The sequence below is a fragment of the Hibiscus syriacus genome, unplaced genomic scaffold (genome assembly GCF_006381635.1).
Source record: "Hibiscus syriacus cultivar Baekdansim isolate YM2019G1 unplaced genomic scaffold, ASM638163v2 tig00111191_pilon, whole genome shotgun sequence".
Lineage (NCBI taxonomy): Eukaryota > Viridiplantae > Streptophyta > Magnoliopsida > Malvales > Malvaceae > Hibiscus > Hibiscus syriacus.
In genome coordinates, this window is record NW_024063010.1 from 2,063,886 (window position 1) to 2,076,593 (window position 12,708).

A 12,708-nucleotide genomic window follows, 5' to 3' on the forward strand; every position below is an offset into this window, starting at 1 on the left:
CTCGTAAAGGTGATACACCAACACCACATCTTAAGAAAGAAAAGGAGAAAATAAAAGACAGTCTCCACTCCGTTAACAACTACACCAATGATCTGGGACAAGCTGAAGGTGGTTGAACGATTGGTAGAATTAGTTCTTATTAGATCAATGTTCACTACAATCATAGTGGAAGATGTCGAGAAGCGACAGAACACTTTTTTCTCTTATGTCAAAGCTCGCGATGCACCTATTGTTGCATTTAAATTGATCAATCCACATCCCATCCTAACGTTCCTAGACTTGCAAATTATTATCTAGCATAAAACATTCTCTGATATCGATGAAGATGATGACCACTATCAACCAAAGATGGAATCTACTGTCTCTAAGCAACAACCTCTAATTGTAAAAATTTCGGATGAGGAAAGAGAAATGGAAATCCAACTACCGGTTGAAATTTAAGACGAATAATTTTGCCCAACGGTTGTACAGAGTGGTGAAAGAGATTGTCAACATAGCGAAGAAAGATAAGAAGGATGGTGGCAATGCTGTGGAGACAGATCTCAACGAGAAAGACCGAGGTGTTGATGATGAGAAGGCTGTCGACGTAAAACAATGGCGTAGTGGCAGAGACAACAGATACTATCACTGCATTTTTTGAAGGAATAGAATCTATTGATGCATTGATAGTCGAAAATATCACGGCTACCAGTGAAATCATTGAACCTGAATTTGAAGATACCAATTTGTAGCGATCTGATGCTGACCAGTCTATCCCCGACGACAATCCATTAATAATTGTTATCTACCGAGGGCCACCGCCAGTGCCACTACAAGCACCCCAGAGTAACTAGTTATTACTGATCCAGATGCGCGCGATGCAACAATAGCATCAACAGAACCCGCTGAAAGGCCAAATGAGAAGTAAGAGAAACGAAAACGATCGAACGACAAAAAGAGAAGCAAGTAAGAGAAAGAGGAGGGGAGAAAACAAACAAATAAGAAGAAAAAAATATCTACATTGTCCGAAACATAATCCCATTGAGCCTGCTTTCATTTCATTTCAATTTTTAAATTTTTGCATGCATTTCATTTTACACTGTCAATGAATTTCTATTGTGCATGCATTTTTATGTTTGTGCAGTTTTGGTTTTCATTGCATTTTTATTGTCATTGCATACACATGTTCATGCATTTTTCATTGCATTGGGACAATGCAAAATTTAAATGTGAGGGATAAACAAATAAAACCTTATCTTGAAAATTGTGTTAAACCAGAATTGTGTAGAATATCTTTGTTTGGCTAACAGGGGAGTTATAAAGGAAATCTTTACATTCGAAGCATAAACCCTGAATTTTGTGAGAACTTAGTAAACAAATTAGAGGAATAAAAATAAATGTAGCATTGACAATTCCCTAGTGAATATTGGAAATTGCATTAGCAATAATTGAATATAACATGCCTTGAATTCCTGCTTTGATTTGCCATGTCATATATGAGTATATATACATATATTGTAAATTATAGCCACTCCAATAAGGGTGCAATGTGAAGAGACAACGAAGGGGAACACTCGACTCACTACAAGAAAATATATCTTTAATAACGCGAACGATGACACACGCTAATTTATGACTTGCAAAACATGTGTGTCATTAAAAAATGTTATGTTTTTAAAAAACTGAACGATTTATGACTTATAATAATGTGTGCCATATTTAATAGTCATAATCCAAAAAATTTAAAAAAACACGGAGTATAGTTTTAAATGTGTGTCATCTTTAGGAGTCGTGTTTTAATTTCCCCCATTATTTTCATCCTTTCCCACTTCTCTTTCCCCCCTCGTTAATCAATTCTAGTTTTCTTTTTGAATTTTTTGGGTTTTCTTTCTTTTGGTGAGGATATTTTCTTAAGTTTGTTGTTTTTTTTTTGGTGGAGATTATAAGCTGAGAAAGAGGGGAAAATGTGGGATCTCAATGACTCGCCGTATCAACAATCGAGAGACGATGAATCCAAGGGTTATTGATTGTCGCAGAAGACTTTCGTAGACGGTGATGAAGACAAGGGAAAAAGGGTCGGATTTATGTCTAATTCAAGTTCTTCAGCTTTGGTGGTCGAGGATGGATCGGAAGAAGAAGATGGTGAGCAAGTTAAAGCGGGGTTAAAGAAGAGAAGTAGCAAGATTTTCGATTTCTCGGTGCCTCACGAAGAAGAAGAAAAGAGTGCTCTATGGAGAGTGAACCAGCTCCCGTGACCCCGCAGTTCTTCCCTCACAATAAAGACCAGGAAACGGGTTCTTCTTCAGGGTTCCCCCTTCTTTTGTTATTTTCTTGGCCTCTTTCAATGTCCAATTAAGGTTCTTTTGTTTTTACTTTCGGGTAAATTCATCTTTTTTCATTTCCTTCGGTGTATCTGCCATGAAATTCCTGCTTTTCATTTCCTTGATGGGTTTCGGGTAAATCCAACTTTTATATTCGTTCTCTAGATGGATTTTTTCTAACACCATCACCATTCAAATGTCCTCTTGTATTTGCATTAGCTGTGTTATTAAAACTCATTTGTCTTTTGACATTTAAAATTAACTCCTTGATCTTTGATTGGGATGTTTTTGCATGATTTAAACTAATCTCCAAATTATGTTCTTTATGCTATATATTCCCATGATTTGTAGGTATTATCACAAAATTACTTCAAACACCTTGGTGGTCCTAGAGTCGATGGCTGCTCATGGTGTTAGGACTTTGATATATTCTAGTACATGTGCCACATATGGGGAGCCTGAGAAGATGCCAATCACTGAAGAAACCCCACAGGCACGTTGCAAACTTGGTTTTATGCTTGATAACTTTTTAAATTTTTGTTTGAGGCCAAATATTAAAGGATCAACCTTCATCAATTTCTGGATTAATATAGAGTTGTATTACAAGGAAACTGACCTTCGTTTTGGAACCAACTCAGGTTCCAATCAATCCATATGGAAAAGCTAAGAAGATGGCAGAAGATATCATCATGGATTTCTCTAAAAATTCAGACATGGCAGTAATGATCCTAAGGTTTTATTTAGTTTAGTTTTAGGAGCTTTGAGTTTACTCTATGTTTTCTTTTCTCAATATGCATAATTTTATCAACTTAGCATCCCAGAAGTCTTCCATGCCTTAAACCAAAACTATGTATTTTAGATCATTATACTTTCTCATTAGAGGGAGTTAGTTGATAAGTTTTCATTGTTCTGCCAGCCAACTGTTGCATATATAAGACATACATGCAAGGTCTACATAGTCCTATTTTTAACACAGTCATTTTGTAGTTCTAGATTACAAGGAAACCATAGAGGGTAGCTTAGTTCAGAATAATTTAGGATTGATGAACTTTGTAGACCTTGAAGGGCTTCTACTATCATATTCAATGTGTAGAGTTCTGACCACAATTGCTGATAGTCCAACAATATGCTCTCCTATTAATATATTATTATTGTTATTAAAAACTTGAACATTAAAAGGAATTTGATAAGGTTATGATTCATATTTATTTTTGTGAATTTTAGATACTTCAATGTGATCGGGTCAGATCCTGAAGGAAGATTAGGTGAGGCTCCCAGACCTGAGTAGCGTGAGCATGGACGAATTTCAGCTGCTTGTTTTGATGCAGCTCGTGGTATTATTCTTGGTCTCAAGGTGTGTTATTCCTTTTATCCCTTCACTATGATTCTTTAATGATTGCTACGTATTTCAGCTACACCTGGGGTCAAGACGTAAACAACTAGTCATGTATAGACAATGTAGAGAACACTTCATTATTTTAGGAAGATTGTGAACTCCACAGATACTTTCTTGAAGGCCATGTGTATATTGCTGATGTGAAATTGGATAATTTTGTGAATGTATTCTCTTCCTAACAATGGGAAGTGCAAAGAAGTATACTGAAGTGCAAATATGCGTTCAATCAAATCATTGATTTTATGTGTGTAAGTATCAAGTAAAGTTCATTAGAATCAAAAGTATATATAAGTGATTCTAAAGTTTGACAGCTACTAGAAAAAAATCTATGATCATTTATAATGTCTACATTTTCATCTTTTCCTTGAAACAAGTTTACTATAGATGATGATTTTGCATAACTGGATGCTTTGTGTATCTAATTTAATTTTCTTTTATGCTGACATCACCTTTGCAAGCATCTGCCTAATACGTTAGGCAGATCTTAAAGCTCATTGAAGATTTGAAAGATTTGGACTGAACTATGATTATCTGTCATTCCACATGTTTAACAATGATGCATTTTCTCGAGTGAAAAAGATTGTGTATATGATAAAATAATTTGTGTATTAATTACTACAATTGTACTTTGTATGTGCTTTTTGCATGTTTGTTTTGTTCTTGTAACTTTTATAATGTTATCACACTTGTCACACAAGATGTCCATAGTTTTGCCTTTATGATTTCAAATTGATTTTGGTGAACTTTGTTATGGTTATTGTGATTTTCGTGTAGGTCAAGGGAATGGACTATAAAACACACGACGGGACTTGCATTCATGATTATATCGACGTTACTGACCTGGTCGATGCTCATGTGAAAGATCTTCAAAACGCAAAGCCCCATAAAGTGGAAATCTACAATGTTGGCACCGAAAGAGGTAGATCTGTGAAGGAGTTTGTGGAGGCATGTAAGAAAGCCACTGGGGTGAAGATCAAAGTCGACTATATGCCCCCGCCGACCTGGAGACTATGCAAAAGTGTTTAGTGATCCAACTAAGATAAGGCAGGAGCTGAATTGGACAGCTCGATTTACCGATCTCCAGGAGAGTTTACAGAATGCATGGAGATGGAAAAAGGCACATCGCGACGGATACACATCAGCCTCTTAGGTGATAGTTTCTTCTCTTGAGTTGATCACATGCATTTTATTTATTATAGCAAATGGCATATCAAAGAGATGAATAATAGTTTCTTCTCTTCATTTTGACAGAACATAATCCCGTTATATTTGTATAGGGTTTTGAGGAATCTTATGTGACAAACTTTATTATGTCGTGATATTTTGTACCGACACATATGATTACAATATTTTTGATAACTTAATGCGAATATATTGTATGCAAATGGATTGCTTATATATAATATTATATATATATTTAGTATTATGAGGCATTAAATGTGATTTAGTTTGATTATTTTTCAATCTACAATATATATATATATATATATATATATATATATAATTTACGAATTACAATCACGACACGAGAATGTGTGTCATCTTTTTTAATGACGTGTGTTTCAATAACACACAATGTAAGTCATACATGCGTGTCATAAATTTATGACACATAAATGTATATCATCTTCATTTATGATGGGGGCTTCAATGACACGCAATGCGTGTCATAAATGCACGTCATAGTGACACACAATTGCACGTCATCAATAATTCATATCGGTGGCTTCAACGACAGGCATTTGTGTGTCATCCGCACCCATAGATGACGCGCAATGCGCGTCATTAAAGGGGGTATTTCTACTAGTGACTACAAGCAAAAGTCATGCCAAAAGCTATCGCTGTAAGAGTGTGTGTCGATGCAATGAGTCTACCTCCTGGGGGTTTGTTGAAAACCATTGTTACTTCTTAGGAATTAAGGTACTCTAAATCTAGATATCTCTTTATTGTCTTATAAATGAGTTTGCTAGTTATTATATATATTAGCATAGTAATTTGTGCTTGGTATTCAATAAATTAAATTTAGGGTATGATGTAAGGATCTATGAATTGCAATCTATGATATTCACTTACGAGAATTGTTGATGCAATTGTTGGTTTTATGAATATGACTTATTTATTAGGAATTTGCTTAATTTAGGTAGCTAGAATGTGTGACTGTAAGTGTAAAATGTTAGCCCTACTAGAAACTATTTTTTTTTTGGATAATTAAATTTTTATTACCCAAAGTAACTGTAAGTTACTACCAAACAATTCAATCAATAGAACAAGGACGGGGAACAACAAACAACAAAACTAGTCTATACCCCAATGAGTACAAAGAGCTAAATTTCTGCTATCTCTTCTATTAATATCCCTATTACTTAGAATGGATCCAACTATATCCTTAATAGCATTGACAATTCCTTCTTCAGTTCTGCAACTTCCTCTAAAAATCCTTCTATTCCTTTCTTCCCAAATGGTGTAATTGAAGGAGCACCATGAGAGCTTCAAAATACTAGAAATCCAAGATTTACCTTTCCATGATGCGATCGCCCAGTCCAGCAGGTTGTTCCATGTTGAGAAATGCGTGTTCAAATCGGACAGTTGGAGGATTGATCTCCAAATAAAAGTAGTCTTCGAGTGCTCAGTAAATAGATGGTCTCTAGTTTTCTTTGTATCCGAGCAGAAAATACAGAGATCACTGGTAACGAGCCTGAATCTTTGCAGTCTGTCCCTCGTTGATAGGCAATTCAAAATTACCATCCAGGAAATAATGTTATACTTCGGGACATGGAGAGGGTACCAAATCAATTTATGCCAATGGACTTTAGTATCTTTATGACGGATCACTTCCCATATTTCTTTTGTACTTTTTGTTGTTGTGATCAGAAGTGATTGAGCAACACTTCTAAGTTTCTGCATTCGCCTGAAGGACCAAGTAGCACTCGGGTATTCATCCATGGTGAAGAAATCTTGTTGCTTAATAATATAGTTATGGATCCACGCAACCCATAGAGAGCCTTCCCCCGCGAGTAGTTTCCTGGTAAGATGAATTAGGCAAGCCTTATTCTAGGTCTTGAGATCCTTTAGTCAGAGGCCTCCTTCAGATTTAGGCTTACATATGTTCCCCCAACTCACCCTTGCACCAGATGAAGGAATGTTCGAGCCTTTCCAGAAAAATCTAGAGCATAATTGTTCAATCTTCTTGATAATGGACTGAGGTAATATAAGCTACCTGCACCAAAAATTTGCAACACTGTAGAGAACGGTTTTAATAAGGTCAATCCTACCTGCATAGCTCATTTTCTTCGTAGACCATTGATGAAGTCTGCTCTTGATATTCTGAAGAAGTGCTTGACAATCTTTGTCAGTTAGCTTTCTTGTGACAAGCAGAACACCCAGGTAACGTACAGGCAGTCTGCCATGTTTAAAACCAGAATAGTTGATGATAGAATCAAGGTTATAAGCAGAAATACCAGCAGTGAAAATCTTGCATTTGCTTACATTAAGCTTCAACCCTGAGTACTCATAGAAACAGTCCAACACAGTAATGACACCCATAATAAACTCAAGATTTCCTTTGCAAAAGATTAATAAATCATCAGCAAATGACAAGTGAGTAAGTCTAATTTTTTTGCATTTAGGATGAAAGGCAAAAATCCATCTGATAGCAGCATTATTGAGAATATTAGAATGGACATTCATTACCAGAATGAACAACGTAGGGGATAGAGGGTCTCCTTGTCTGATTCCCTTGGCTCCCTTGAAATATCCAACCAATCTTCCATTGAGAGAAATAGAATATATAGCATCTGTATAACAAGATACAATCCATGCAATGACTAAAGGAGGTAAATCCAAAGCTTTAAGAACAGCCTGAATGAAGTCCCAATTGATGGAGTCGAAAGCCTTTTGAAGATCAATTTTAAGTGCACATCTAGGCGAAATGTTCTTCCTCCCATATCCTTTAACAATTTCCTGAGCGAGAATAGTATTGTCAACTATACTCTTATCTTTGACAAAGGCAGATTAGTTAGGCGCAATAATCCTTGGCAGCAAATTCGTAATTATGTTGACAATAATATTTGTGATGGTCTTATAAATAACAGAACAACATGAAATTGGGCGGAAGTCAGAAACTTTGCTAGGATTCGGCTTTTTTGGAATCAAAGCAATAACGGTTGCGTTAAAGGCTGGGTAGATATAAGATTCTTGAAAGAAATACTTAATAGCCTTAATAAAATCATTACCAACCACTGGCCAAGCTTTCTTGAAAAAGAGAGCAGTAAATCCGTCGGGACTGGGGGCTTTTTCATTTCCTTGACTAAAAATAACTTCTCTGATCTCATCACTAGTAACTTCCTTGATAAGAGTTTCGGATTCTTCAAAAGAAGGAATAGGCTGTATCAGATCTTTAAGAAGTGTATGAGGGTATTCTATAACATTAGGGTCCTTGGAGCCTAATAGAGTTTTGAAATATTCTAATATCTCCAAAGACGTATCATCAAAAGATTCTAGTTTTTCCCCCCGATTGTTGACAAGAACCCTTATAGTCTGTCTCTTATTCTTAGTAGCAATGATCGAGTGAAAGAACTTTGTACATTTGTCACCCTCCTTAAGCCAATGCAATTTAGCTTTTTGTTTTAAGAACATGGCCTCAACTTCTTGTAAAGAGTTGAGCTCTCTCTGCATCTCAAGTTCTTTATCAAAAGAATCAACTCCTCTTAAAGTAAGAATTTGCTACCTTTCAAGTTCTTCTCTCTTTTTCCTAACTCGGGCTGTGATGTCACTGAAGTAGTCTTTATTGAGCTGTTTAAGGCTAACTTTGAGACGCTTAAGCTTTAAGAATAAAGACTTCATAGGATTGCCTTGAGCTGCCAAACTCCATGATTGACTAACAATATTTAGAAACCCGGGATGAAGTGTTCAACAGTTGAAAATTTTGAAGGGTTTGGGTTTATTAGAATGAGCCTCTTTGTGAAGATCAACCACTGCCATACAATGATCAGAAGGACCAAGAGCTAAGAATTCCACAGAAGAGTGAGGAAAAGATTCGAACCAAATGGGATTGGTGAGAACTCTGTCAAGCTTTCGAGCAATGTAATTTTCACTTTGTTTGTTTCTCCAAGAGAAAGTAGGACCAAAGTAAGGGTGATCATGTAACTGTAAGTCCTGAATGATTTATTAAAAATCTAGCATATCAGAAGAAGTGAACATACCCGTAAACTCTTGGTCATTGCTTTCGTAATTGTTCAAGATAACATTAAAATCCCCTCCCAAGAGCCAAGGTATATCACTGAAATTTGAATCGAGATGTCGGAGTTCTTGCCAAAGTTGTCTTCTAGTAATACTGTTATTACTAACATAAATTGCGGTGATGATGAAAGAAACATTTTTAAACCGATCTTTGACAGTGATACTCTGATATGTTTCATTGCATAAGGAGAAATCCAGTCCATTCCTCCACAGAAACCAAATTCTACCATTCACTGCAAATTCATAATTGGTGAGAACATTCCAATTCTCAAAAGAAGTAGCTAAAATATTTACTGATTTTTCAGCTTTCACTCTAGTTTCCAACAAACAGAGAATATCTACATTATTATGGGCTGCCCTTCGAAGGACATGGCCTTGTTTTAGAGGATTATTCAATCCTCTTACATTCCAGAATGAAATCAGCAGAACTGCCTGGATGATCTGTTAGTTTCGGGTTTTCTTCAGCATTAACATTAAGATCAGAATAAGCTCCTTGAATGATGACAGTGGGGGAATCTGGTTTAATGGAATCACCCGAGATATCAGAATCACTTACTAAATGTTGCGCCCCTATGAAAATTTGGTTTCCTGTAACATTATCCTCTAATGATTGGATCAAAGAAACATTCGAACCATCAGCTTTTAAAATTTGATTTCCTTCAGGATGAACAACTTCTAGAACCGTGGTGGCTGGAGTGACAGTATCTTTTTTCCTCCAGGCCATTGTTGAAGCTTGAGAATTAGGATTATGCTTACACCCTTTAACACTATGACCAAACACATTGCAGAATTTGTAGCTTGGAGGCATCTACGACACCTCAACAGCAATCGAAGTTGTTTGGCCGTTATTAAGAACCACATCAATAGACTCAGGAATAGCATCTAACGCCCCGATTTCAACACACACTTTGGCGAATTCTAATCTAGATTTTGTGGCAGTGATAAAATCCATTGAGAGGGGGTAACCTATGACACTTGCAATATAGCTAAGGCCTTCGCATGAAAATAATTCTAAAGGAACATTATATAAGTGTACCTAGATTGGAATTCTAGATAAATCGAGATGCAGCTTTGCCATGTTAGGAACCCATTTCCTTAGGATTAGGGGTTTGTTGAAGATGTGCCATGGGCCATTCTCCAATACCCAATCTCGTGCTTGTTCCGAACTAAACGAAAATAGGTAAAGATTGTTACCTGTATAGTTGACCTGCAGTTTTGCTCCTTGTAAGGGTTTTCTCCACAGAATATCAAGGATCTGTTGCAGAGAAGCGAGTTTGGGAGCAGCTCCTAAGAATTTTCCAACAAGCGAAAGACTCCATTCAGCAATACCGCCTTCGAACACTTCTGGAGATGGATGGACAGTTGGAATTCCATCTCGAGAATTTGGGGGGAAGTATTGCAATTGATTTCCAGTGGGGCACGAGAACAGCTTATGCCAGTCCATCAAAAATTGTAAGGGGTTTTAAACAGACTGGAGAAGAGTGAGTGAGTGAGAGAAGAAAAACTTTGAAGAGACGAACGGAACGCCGGAAGCAAAGCGGCAGATTTCTCAAAAGCCATTAGCCCCTCCAATGTGCACTGAGAGAAACCCCATATTAGAAACTATTTTTTGACTGTATTGTTCTATTTTATTTGAGGAAAAGTAAAAATTCAAGTGTGGGGATGTAATAGTACTCAGAAAGACGTGTTTTACCCCCATCTTAAGGAGTAAATTGTCCCATTTTATGTGCATTTCAGCATTATTGTCACTGCATTCCATGTAACCACATTACATTTTTAGTTTTATTGTCACTACATTCGCATAATATCATTTTTCATAGTAAATCAACTCAATGGGCATGTTGTATGATAAATGGATTTATACCATGTGCTTAGTTTCGTTGCTTCAGTTGTGAAGATATATTTAGGGAACGTCGTTACAGAAATTTTGGTAGTGTCGCTTCAATTACCTAGCTGATAATGAACTTCTAGAAAGATTTCAAAATGTAGAGCTGTCTTGGAGGGAAACTACCTATTATACCATTCACACTGATTATGTGAAAGGACACCTGGCTAAAGAATATAAAAGTACAAGGAAGAATAGAGTTGCTTTCTCTCTCATTCAGCAATCCTTCATCTTATTTAGCAAAATCCTTTCGCACCATGGCCATGGGCCACTTAGACTACCCTGGGTATTTGGAGGAGAACTAAAGGCCTACTAATTGTGAGAGCATCAATACGGCAGCATGCGAGCAAGGAGCATCATCAAGGGCGAGTCAAGCGAATTTAGGGATAATTTCCCACTATTTTGATTATGTTTTGTGCTAAACGCTATTGATTTTATTTTGAGTTTTTAAATATGAGAATACTTTATGAAATTTGATGAATGATATTTTATAAATATAGATTTAATTGCATTTAATCTTTAAATTCGAATGTTTTAAGCATGATAGTGTTTATTGTTGTCACAATCATTGAAAGGTACAGTCACAATTTGGATTGGCGACCTACTGTTATGAGAGTCACATTAGATTCAACGAAAGTTGGAATTTTGTCCTTACATTAGTTTATATATTGTCACTGAGAGGTGTAAGTATTTAGTCTTAGCGTGTTTTTGATTAAAGTGAGGAAGTTTGATTTGTAAGATATGCATGCGCTTAATTGCACTGTCAACTTTTTTGATTATTAAGGAGCTTTCTCCTCTCCATAGAGTTAAGTTGCTTCATTTTGCAGTGATTCCCTGGAGTAAATTTTTCACCACCCCTGAAGCATAACTTGTTGGCCCTCATGTAATCAATCAAAGTTTTCTTGTTTGCTAGTTGTGGTTGATTGAAGGGTTTTGTAGTCGTAGAAGTTGAGTAAGTTCGCTGGTTCTGATTATAAATAATTGTGGAACTACTCTTAGGGAAATTTATGTACCTTTTAGTCTCTAATTCCAAACACAATTCAATGAACTTTACTTGTCTATATGCCTTTGTTAATGAATTAGGTTGTTGTATCTTGACTATGTGCTTAATCTCTTCTTTGATTCCACTAATAAAGATGGAAACAATAGATCTTTTCCAAATTGAGATTATGTTATCGCATGTAGGGCTTAAGCTCCTCAAACTTTTCCTAATATTCCACTACTGATGTCTTCCAAAAAAGTTTGTTGAATTCTTCTGTAATGTCTGTGTATTCTTTATCACATAATCGATGGCATAAATCAATAGCAAAATCCTTCCAAGAAACTCTATGCCTTTGCATTATATACCCATCAAACCATATTTTTACCCTACCAATTAAATACATAGCTGCCATCTTTACTTTCTAATTTTCAGGAATATCAAACAATGCAAAGTACTTATGGTATTTTTTAACCCAACCTCTAGGGTTGACACCCTCAAACATCTAAAGCTTTATCTTAGGCTTAGCAATATATGTGTTTGGAAAAGTCTGTTGAAATGGCCTTTTAAATAGAAACGATTCATCCTTGCAACCAGGTTCAGCAGGACTTGCTTCAATTTTCGTTCTAGATTGATTGAATGATTTATTTTGTTATGAAAAATATTTGGTTTTTGAGCCAAAATATCAAGTTCTCCAAATTTAAAGGAATACCTCTCATATTCATCAATGATAGTGATTTGAATGGGTTGTTAGGTTGGGCATTATGAGATACTTGACCTCCATTTTGTGGTTCTTTCTCCTTCCCTGCTAGTAACCTCAGAATCTTCACAATATTCTATTTTAGGTTAGCATGATTATCATCCATATTTGATTCAATGTTGTTCATTCGATTCTCCATTTCTTGTTTAT

General features: G+C 36.1%; 1 protein-coding gene and 1 pseudogene across 1 annotated transcript; one reads left to right on the top strand and one right to left on the bottom strand.

Moving 5' to 3' along the window:
- The first annotated feature begins 2,657 nt into the window (after positions 1 to 2,657).
- LOC120155428 lies at positions 2,658 to 4,846 on the top strand (annotated as a pseudogene).
- Positions 4,847 to 5,991: 1,145 nt separating this feature from the next.
- Positions 5,992 to 9,742, bottom strand: LOC120155401. The gene is made up of 8 exons (XM_039166964.1): positions 9,340 to 9,742; positions 8,941 to 9,167; positions 8,679 to 8,850; positions 8,452 to 8,552; positions 7,786 to 8,364; positions 6,969 to 7,656; positions 6,817 to 6,913; positions 5,992 to 6,718 (listed from the first exon to the last, which is right to left on the bottom strand). Exons 1-8 carry the CDS (start codon positions 9,740 to 9,742, stop codon positions 5,992 to 5,994), a joined length of 2,994 nt encoding a protein of 997 aa, XP_039022895.1.
- Between the last annotated feature and the right edge of the window lie 2,966 nt (positions 9,743 to 12,708).